Below are 10,187 nucleotides of genomic sequence, written 5' to 3' on the forward strand. Positions count from 1 at the left end.
TTCCCATCCTGGGGCAGGGCCTCCATCTCTTCTGCTCTGAGTTCTGCTAGCTCCAGCCTGGGGCTGCAGGGGCTCTTGGCTGTGCCTGATCATGGTTAGAGACGCGGCCAAGGCCAGGTGCTGGAATCTGCGGACTCCAGGCAGAGCTAACAACAAATGACCTCTCTGAGGCCAGAACCGGAAAGAGGACACCTGTCCCAGATCCCAGGGCCGTGAGGACCACAGCCACGTCTGGACATCCCACAACTGGATACTTCTGGGAGCAGGACAGGGAGTCCAGCTAGCTTTGTTACCCAACATGAGAAATGGGGATGAGTGCTCCAGGGGCACTGGGTCCCCCAGGGTTGTACAATGCAGGGAGGGCTTCCTGGATGAGGCAGAGCTGCACTAAGCTGGACCAGGCCATGGGCTGACTACATGAGGAGAGGAGCAAGAGAAACCTGAGAAGTGATGGAGGTCTAGCCCATCACACTCACGCCCAGTGACTCTGAGCCTGGGGTGGTCCCCAGGTGGGGAGAGTAGCATGAGTTGAGATGCAGTACAGCTACTCAGGCTGAGAGCGCCCTGTCACCTGGCAGGGGCCCAGCACACGTGTGGGGCACTCCTGGGGACCTCTGGCCACCACCATCCCTCCCCTGTGTCCCATAAGGTTCACTAGGACTCACAGGGCCACATGGCATCCAGCACTGACGGCTCCTCCCCTTCATACACGAGACCTTGGAGCATCGGGGAGGTGGGGTAGGCCACGTCTACAACGGCACCAGAAGCCCAGACCCTACCACTCACTACCTCCACGCCCAGACAGACCAGAGCCATCCCTGGGCTCAGAGGGTACCCCCAGATCACCCCTAAGGGTCCCCAGCCCCAACAAGTGTCAGAGCTTCTTGGCCTCACCCTCTGACCTTAGGGCAGGCGTGGCCTCCTCTGTCCTCACCCACTTCACTGATGCTAACCGGAGTCTTCCCTGGCTCCCATTGCCACAGGCAAACCTAAATGAAGCCACTTGCTGAGACCGGCATGCCGAGCAGCCCTACCGGCAGGCTGGAGAAGAGACCCTGACCGCTTCCCGCTCCAGGGGCAGGGCCCACTCAGCGCAGCTGTGTTCTGCTTTCGCATCTCCTCGTGGGGACACTGGATCCCATCCCAGGGCAGAACGTGTGAGGGAGGACGAAAGCCGCGGCCATGCCTCAGGAGCCCCCTGCCCCTGCCCAGCACTAGTCTGTCCAGGAGCCATGTCCTCCTCAGGGTAGCCCCTCCCTGGGGCAGGACAGGGGTGGGGGAACGCTGGCCTCCTGGAGGACTTGGGATGAAAACTGCCAGTGGCTGGGACAAGGAGAGGAGCAGGACGCAGCTCCAGCGAGAGTCCCCTGTGAGGCTGAGGGAAACGCGCTGGGGCCCTCTCTGGGTTCTGGGGTGCAGGAGGAATTGCACGAGCTGAGGGTGTCCCCATCACAGTCTTCAGATGGGTCCTCAGAGATCCCCACACTGAGGTGACCTTTGGGGAACCCAGAGCACCACAGGCATCCAGCTGCCTTTCTCGGCACCGCCTCCGGAAGCCAGAGGACATTGGGGGATATCACGGAAGTGCCATCTACCCCAAATAGGCGCTGGCAGGGCCAGCGCCGTGGCATAGCGAGTTAAGTCACAGCTGGCAACGGTGGTAACCCATTTCAGAGCACAGATTCAGGTCCCAGCTGCTCTGCTTCCCATCCAGCGCCCTGCTGGTGCACCTGGGACGGCAACAGAGCTCGGCCCAAAGCCTTGGCCCAGCCCCCACACGGTAGACCCGGATGAAGCCCCAGAGCCTGGCTTCAGCCCAGCCCGGTGCTGGCAGTCCCACCCACCGGGGTGGGGTGAGCCAACGGATGGAAACACTCTTAGTCTCTACCCTCCTCTCTGCCTCTCAAGTAAACAAAACAAAACAAAACAAAAAATCTGTTCCTTAAAACAGAGCACTAGCCAGGGCGGCCTCTCACACTGTACACATGGGCAACCAGAGACAGAGGAGGGGGTTACATGGGCGGGGAGGAGGGGGGAGGCTCAGCCCAGCAGGGTAAGTGCCCACCGCTCATGGCAGCTCTCAGAGGTGCAGGGATTCACCAGAGACCAGGAGCCAGGGCAAAGCAGGGTTTGCACCCCAGGATCTGATCACTCCCCTGGGAACACAACAGCCCATTCTTCTGCACTTGGAATTGTCAACTTGGCTTTACTGGAAATTTGCCCAAGTGGGAGGCAGTGCTGAGACATGCCAAGTCCCAGAGCTTCTTTCTGCAGATTCCACTGAGGGGGCGGCTATGGAGTGGGGTCGAGTCCCAAGACCAAATGCAGACCTAGGAAGTGTGCAGCCAGGCCTCCCGGAGCCTCCTCCACAAACGCAGGAGTCACACCCCTGTCTCCTCCTCCAGACCCCATGCAGGACACAGCCAGCCCTCCCCTGCTCCGTCCCCCATTTCCCAGGCGAGGAGACTGAGGCAGGCCTGAAACACGAAGGAAGCACCTTCGCTGGCCAGGACTGTGGGTGGGCAGCGCTCAGTGCCTACGTGTTCCTGCTATAAATACGATGCTGACTCTCTGGTAACCTTAGCCTCGGGGCTGCCCGCCCAGGCGCAGGGCCATGAATCCCGGCACCCGCAGCCGCCTGCCCTGCTCCTGCCTGCACGCTTTTCCGACATCCTGACTAGACTCCACATTCCTGAAGGCTTCACCGGATGCCTCTACAGACCAAGGGGGTCGCTGCTGCAGCCCCCACCCCCCACAGAGGGCCCTGAGCTCGATTCTATGCCAACAGGATCCAGATAACTAGGTTCCAATCCTCACTTTGCCATTCAAACAGCCCATGGAGCTCTGTGAGTCGCCCTGTCCCTCAGGGAATAAATGACCATGAGGCCACAGCATCAGAGAGGCAGCTGTTCCCTGGCGCTCTTACGGCCTTGACAGTTACAGCAGCAGCCAGAACTGCTGCCCGTCCACCAGACGTCGTCTCGAGTGTGTCCTAGGAGCTAACGTCCCCCTACTGTTCCCATTTCTCAGATGAGGAGCCTGAGGCTGTAAACAGGGAGTGGAGAGGCCCAGGGATGGGATGGTCCCAAACACCACTGAATGGCAGGAGTCCTTCAGCAGCCTGGGCTGAAGACCCTGCTGTGTGCCCACCTCCCTGCTCCCCCCAGGACAGCACCTACAGCAGGCACGGTCATTGCTGCTGACCACCGGGTCCAGGGCCAGGCCAAAGACCATCAGGATATTCCCCCCAGGCTGGAGTGTGCCCAGCCAGGACCCTGCCTCCACCCCAAGAGGGGCTGGAGCAGCACTGCCACCTGACCTCCACACTGCACATGTTCGGGGCCAGCCCGTCACCCCCAGAGGCTAAATATTGTCCTGGTCTCCTGAAATACCCTTCTCAGTGCAGCGCGGCACGGCGCGGGGCTGGCACTCAACCAGGGCCATGTCCCCGCCAGAGGCAGCGAGCTATTCCCGGGCCCCGTCAGGTGCGGGGTCTGGCCAGCCAGAAAGGGCTGTCTGCTGGCGGCTCCTCCTGCCTTCGTGGCCGCCACGGCGGGTGATTCCTGGCTGCCAGCTTGACTGGCGCCAGCTGACGAGGGTGAGGTCAGACCACTTATGTCGGCGTCCCCCGCTCTGGAATACACATAGCTCCTGAGAGCATCCATCAGACACAGCCCACCCACACTGCCTCTGGCAGCCTGGGACAGTATGGTGTGCGTGCCCCAGGGGTCTCTGTGGCAGAGTTCCACTGGCCAGAGATACTGAGGAGGACGCTCTGTTGGAGTAGGGGGTGCCCAGTGTACAGGCTCCGTGTTTCCCTAGCTTTGGGCCAGGAGCTCACTTGCCACTGCCACCCGTGCGGGGACGTGAGCGTTCCCTATGCACCCACGTCCCCACCTGGTTAGACAGTGTGTAAGCTAGGGACACTGAGGCTCAAAAGAAGGCAAGCCCTCTGCCCAGGTCACCCACACTGGAAGGGAAAGAATTGGGACGCGTGAATGGCAAGCGGGACACAGCTGCCACCAGCTGGCACCTAAGGCTAACGTACGGAATGCCACGTCCAGGCTTGTCTTCACAGGACGGAGTTGGGGACAGTCAGTCCCCACCATGGACCTCCCATCCCTCGGCGGGCAGGGCACTGGGGTATCTGGCCACCTCTTAGCGCCTTCCCCAAAGTTGGCCCGCCTCGTGCGTGGCCAGCCCGAGAACTCAGGACTTCCCAGCAGTTCCTGTTCTCAGAGAGGCAGAGCAAGCCTCAAGGGAGCTGTCACTCATTTGCATGCGGTTCCTGGGCCCTGGCACCAGGATCCACTCCCAGCCTGGGACCGCACAGTCCCGCAGGCCAGCCCAGGAAGGACACACTCCAGGCTCAGCTTCCTGCTCCGCTCCGTGCTTGCGTGCGAGGGCAGAGAACACAGCTTCAGGAGGCAGGCACCCTGTTCAGGGGGCCAGGCCCCCAGGCAGCAGGCTAGAAGGCAGGGGTCCAGCCTCCTCCGCTGCCCACAGCCCATGGGGGGCCTCAGTGCCCTCGGCCCCATAGCCTTGGCTCCGTGAGCCCTGGCGGGTAAATATAGCACTGCCACTTACCAGCCAAGGGGCCCTCGCAGTCCGACATGGTGCAGGAGATGGGTGGCCAGCCGGCTCCCAGCTCCAAGAGACACGCAGAGCCCTCAATGACTGTCACACACCCAGCAGGGCTTGGGACTGTTCTGGGTCCAGCCCCCAGGCAGCGTCTGTCCCGCCCTGGCTGGCCTGGCCACCCCCCTCCCACACTGGGCTGGGCAGATAACAGCGAGCAGCCGTGCCAGGAGCCTGTGTGATTGGTGGATAAATCTGGGCACTTCTCCCCCCTCCCCCCAGCCCGGGGCCTCTCTCGGGCAGTCCCGGAATGCTGCCCACAGAGCTGTAGCACCCATGGGTGCCCGGCCAGTCCATGCGCCCCCAGGCACCCTGGGATGCCTGCCGGCTCTGTCCTGGTTAGGTTCCAGCCACTCAACCAGGGACATGTATGGGCATCCAGGGAAGAAAGGAAGAAGGGTGCCACCCCCTGGGGGTATGCAGATACTGGATGCTGCCACACTCAGTATCTTGCTCTGGCCACATCCCTGAGGGGTTAGGCAGCCCTCTCAAGGCCACCCGAGCAGTTGGGGGCATGACTGGGATCTGTAGCTCAATTGTTTGTCTTTCAGGATACAGGAAGCCGGGATCCTCCCTTCTGCTGATGGCTGATTGCTGAGCACTTGCCTAGAAGCACCTCACAGTCATGGGCACCTGCTGGAGGCTGCTCGTGCCACAGAGGCCGAGGGGGTCACCCAGGGTGCAGGTGGGCTCCCCACTGGCACCTGCTGGAGGTTGCTCATGCCACAGTGGTTGAGGGGGTCACCGGGGTGCAGGTGGGCTCCCCACTGGTACCTGTATGATTCTGTGCCTGGTACTAGTGGGTGCTCAGCAAACACAGTCTGCACTTGCTACTTGCTTGGCTAACAGCCAACCTAGCCCCTCTCTGGGATCCCCACGAGGTGAAGGCAGACCCCGTCGGGAGCCCGGGGCCCCGAGAAGCTTCACCTGGGCTTCATGTTCCCCGCCCCCGGCTTCAAGTCTCCCTGTGGAGCGCAGACAGAATGAAGTGCTTAAGGAGATAAGACAGAGTTGCTGGTGAACCCCAGCTGGAGATCCAAGAGGGCTTCCCAGAAGAGCTGGCATTTAGGGACGAGATTTTCAGGGGGAGGAGAGAGCATTCCAGGAAAAGCATCCCCAGCAGAGGCTGGAAGTGGTGGCTGTCCTAAAGGGAGAAGCTAGAGTCATGGGAGAAGCACCCAGGGATGGGAACATCAGGGAGGACGCAGACGCTGGTGTCAAGCAAGAACGAACAGCGTCAGAAGAGTGGACGGAGCGGCCTTCCAAGGCATCGCACAGCCCTTCACCAACAGTGGGGCATCCTCAGCTCCAACACCCAGAAGGGAAGCCAGGGCTAGAGGGGTGTTAGGGGGAGGCTCTGACAGCTGCACAGGCCAGCAGACAGGGGACAGGGAAGTCAGTCCCTGGGAGTAGATTCTAGGTCTCCTTGGCCAAGATTTCACTATCCCCCTGACCTGGCATCTGCTATCCTCCTCTCCCAGCTCCTCCTCCTCCAGGAAACCTGCTCTGACTGCCCAGAAATTGTCAGGGACCCCTGCACTGCGCTTTCCCTGCTGACTAACTTTGCTGGGCTCAACACTTGGTCTTGATTCTGTCTACCTCTTGGCTGGCTCTTGTTACTCTGAAAGGTAATGAGTTCCCCATCATCCAGAGTATACAAGCAGGGCTGGTCCGAGGGCCACAGGTTTGGGGTAGCCATCAGGTGGCAGCTGTGCCCCAGAGAGGGCACATATGGGGGAGGAGCCCTGGCCTTCCCTAGCACCCCACTTACACCCCTGGGACATTGGGGGCACAGATGGCAGGGACTAGGGCAGGCCTGCGTCCTGGGCCCTGCCCTGCTGTGTGATCCTGGGCTGCTCCTGCACACCTGTCCACAAAAGTTTAAGGGTATCAGGGATCCCAAGGTCCCCACTGTTAGACACACACAGATCCTGCGGCAAAGCTGGGTCAGCTCTGGTCCTGTTGTACCTGCTCTGGGTATCCCTGATGCACTGGTACTTCCAAGGACCACTCTATGGGGGACATCGGGGTGACTCACTCACCTCTGTCCCCCCTCACACACATACCAGGAGCTGCCTAGCCTTTGACAAATGGTGGGATGCCAGAAGCAGCTCATGAAGCTACCCAACCCCCAGACAGAGGCCCTACCCGTGGCTACTGCCAGGTGGGCTATGGGTTGGGGGCTGGAAGGAGCCTGGGTTGTATGCCAGCTCCACCAGTTCTCATATGTGACCAGAGCTAGCCGGCAGCCTAAGCATGACACCATGGAGGCACAATGCCAAGGAGGCCCCCTGCCCTGCCTCTCCCTGCACACATCCGTCTGCCCCAGACACACCACCCAGTGGCTTCCCGGTGCACAGGCCACTTCCCCTTCCTGTTCCTGGCCCCAAGTCCCTTCCTGTTTTCTTTGTTGTGGGAACATCAGTTAGGGGGAAAAATAACTTGGTCGCCTACCTCTGAGGTCGCTGTGGCAGCTCATGGCTCACTGCACATGCGTGTACATGGTATTGGGAATGGCGTGCACGTGGCAGGGCTGACTGTGAGTGTGGGTGTGGCAACATGTGCCAGGAGTTCTGAGGAAGTCCATCTGCATATGTGTGCCCAGCTGTGCCCACACTCACATGCCCCTGACTCCTGCCTCCCCAGCTGGCAGCTCCCACTCTCCAGTCCACTACTCGTGTGCCCACCGTGCCCGGCCCCCTAAGCATCTCACATCATCTCAGCAGCCCCTCAGAGAGCACCCCCGAGGGGCAGCACTGCCAGGCCTGCCTGGGGCCCACAGGCTTCCGGGAGCACTGAGGTCAGGACCTGAAGGGGTCACTGGGGCAGGGACCTGGGGTGAGGAGCAGGGAGAGGCCCTGGCTGAGGGAAGAACTTGAGGCGGCTTACGAACAGATGGGGCTTACTGGACTGGGGTGTGCAGGAGTTGGGACCACGTGGAGGGAACCAGCTGCTGCATCACAGAGGAGGCCTTAGGAACGTGGGCTGGTAGTGAGCGCTGGCCTGGTGGCCGTGTGCTCAGCTGGGCTCCCCTACCTGGGGCAAGGCTGGCCCCTGCTTCCCACCTGGTAGGAAAGTAGCCCCAGAGGGTCAGAGCAGGGTCAGGGGTCACAGGAGCCATGGACGGGTGCTGAAGGGATGGGGCCAACCAGGGGCCCCACTTTGCTTCCACACCTCTCAGCCCACATTCACCCAGCCCAGGGGTGCGGCTCTTCCTCCCTGCCCCAGACCCTGTCTTCCTCGGCACAGGGAGGTTCATCTGGGGCTCTGGTGACCACGACGTGAAGGACAGTGGACAGCCACATGGAGGCTGGAGCCAGGAACAGAGGCAGTCACACACAGGGTTCACAAGATGTACGCCATGTGCACACACGTGTACCCAGACACAAGAGGCTTCACAAACCCATGCAACTTGCAAGTAAAAACCTATTTTAGGGCCCGGCACAGTGGCCTAGCGGCTAAAGTCCTCGCCTTGAACGCCCCGGGATCCCATATGGGCACCGGTTCTAATCCCAGCAGCTCCACTTCCCATCCAGCTCCCTGCCTGTGGCCTGAGAAAGCAGTCAAGGATGGCCCAAAGCCTTGGGACGCTGCACCCGCGTGGGAGACCCGGAGGAAGTTAATGGCTCCTGGCTCCAGATGGGCACAGTACCAGCCGTAGCGCTCACTTGGGGAGTGAATCATCGGACGGAAGGTCTTCCTCTCTGTCTCTCCTCCTCTCTGTATATTTGACTTTGTAATAAAAATAAATAAATCTAAAAAAAATTAACGAAAAAAACCTATTTTAGCACAAAAAGTGTGAAATCCGTGGGGAATTTTTTCAGAATTTGCCTTTGCCGTGAATTTCCTGAATATCCCTTCTGTGCACCAACTACATATTTGTTGGCGCCCAAACTCACCTGTTACTTCTAATTTCCCAGAACTGTGTGAAATGTCTTCCTATACACACACACAGCATGTACGTATGCATGTGTACACACACATATAACATGCACTCATGCTCCAGGCACCCCTAGACTGACCACTGCCTAAGTGGCCTTGGGCACACCTCCCAGCCTCCAGGCTCCCAGCCAGGAAACAAGACTGGGGGATCAGGCTGGGGCTCCTGGGGACAACCCCTTCATGTGTGGAGTGGCACTACCCTTTGGGACGGGGGCTGAGAGCTGGAAGGAAAACCCCTCCCAAGACCAGGCCCTGGACTTCGCCACAGCACGAACAGCCCTCCCTGGAGGAGACAAGAGGGCTGGTGCTGAGGCCCTGAATGGCAGTGAGGCCCAGGCAGGTGCACAGCAGGGCGGGGGAATGGGGCAAGGGGACCAGGGCATGGGTGCTGGCCTTGTCCTGGAGCTGGGGACCAATGGGGCCAGCACAGTGGCCATCAGAGGAGACGGACAGGAGCTCTGGCAGGGGCGCCACTAGAATCTCCCTAGGAAGCCTGATTCCACCACCCCCAGGAGGCCTAGCTTCCCCCATTGGAAGCTTCACCCAGGGCACCGTGACGCTGCTGTGGGAGCCTGCCCACAGCAAAGTCCCCAGCCCCCATGGGTCCTCACCCACTGGGCTCCCGACCCAGCCCCCTCCAGGGCCTTCCCAGTCCTGCTGCTGACTGCTGAGGCCACACGCAGTACCAGCTCTGGATCCGCTGTCCCCGTGGCCCAGCAGTGTCCCCAGCCCCCTAGCTGGCACACCTGGGCCAGGTCCCCACAGCAAGTCAGGCCAAGGCCAAGGCTGAGGCCTGCTCAGACAGCCAGGTCCTCAGCCTGGAGGACCAAGGTGGGATCCCTGCCCTACCTCACCTTGCCCCACCCCGGCAGGTGGCCTAGCACACAGCCTTGTAAGCTGGAAGCCACCGAGGGCCTCAAGTGTAGACCCAAGGCCTGACTCTCCTCACACCCTGGCATGCAGGGTGCAGGGTTCCCGCAGAGGCCACTTCTCCCCTGCCACCCAGGATTGGGATGTGGGGAGGGGTCAGCTCACCCAGGGCCTGGGCCGCGCTCCACCGCAGGGTCGGTCCCTGTCCTCTGGGATTGGAGACGATGAGGCCCACTCCTGCCCACGCATGGGTCCGTGGGCCAACGAGGGGCTGGCTGCTGGCGGGAAGGTGGCGAGCCGCGTCAGCGCTGCGTCAGGGCGCCACCGCGCGGCACTTCAGGGGATGGCAGGCCTGGTTGAAGGAAAGCCTGCAGGAAGTACTTGGTACAGGTGCCCAGCGCGTGGCGTTCTCTGGACGCCCTGAACTCCCCAGAGGTGGCTCCGAGCCTTTGTTCTCCCCCACACCGACAGCCAGTGACAGGTAGGGGCTGGAAGGAGAAGCTGCCACCGCCTGGCCCCAGCCCAGCGGACTCTGCAGCAGTCAGGACTCAGAGCCACCTCTCCCTGCCCGTTGTGTGGACCAGGAAGTGGCTCAGAAGTCCAGCACCCCACACACCTTGCCCTCCCACTCCTGGTATCAGGGATCAGATATCAGCCAGGGAAGCTGATATCTGAGTCGACAGTGAACTCATCTGTGAAATGGGCACTCTAGGCCCCGTGTCCTCAGAGGACTTGCA

The 10,187-nt window shown here is 61.0% G+C and overlaps 1 protein-coding gene across 1 annotated transcript in view; it reads right to left on the reverse strand.

Annotated features, from left to right (window-relative positions):
• Positions 1–4,735, reverse strand: part of EML1 (EMAP like 1) — a 115,108-nt gene extending 110,373 nt beyond the window's left edge. The window contains exon 1 of the mRNA XM_058655323.1: positions 4,588–4,735. Coding sequence (XP_058511306.1) covers positions 4,588–4,615 — 28 coding nt within the window. The 5' untranslated portion in view covers positions 4,616–4,735. The remainder of the gene's footprint in view (positions 1–4,587) is intronic.
• Between the last annotated feature and the right edge of the window lie 5,452 nt (positions 4,736–10,187).

The sequence above is a fragment of the Ochotona princeps genome, chromosome 26 (assembly GCF_030435755.1).
Source record: "Ochotona princeps isolate mOchPri1 chromosome 26, mOchPri1.hap1, whole genome shotgun sequence".
NCBI lineage: Eukaryota > Metazoa > Chordata > Mammalia > Lagomorpha > Ochotonidae > Ochotona > Ochotona princeps.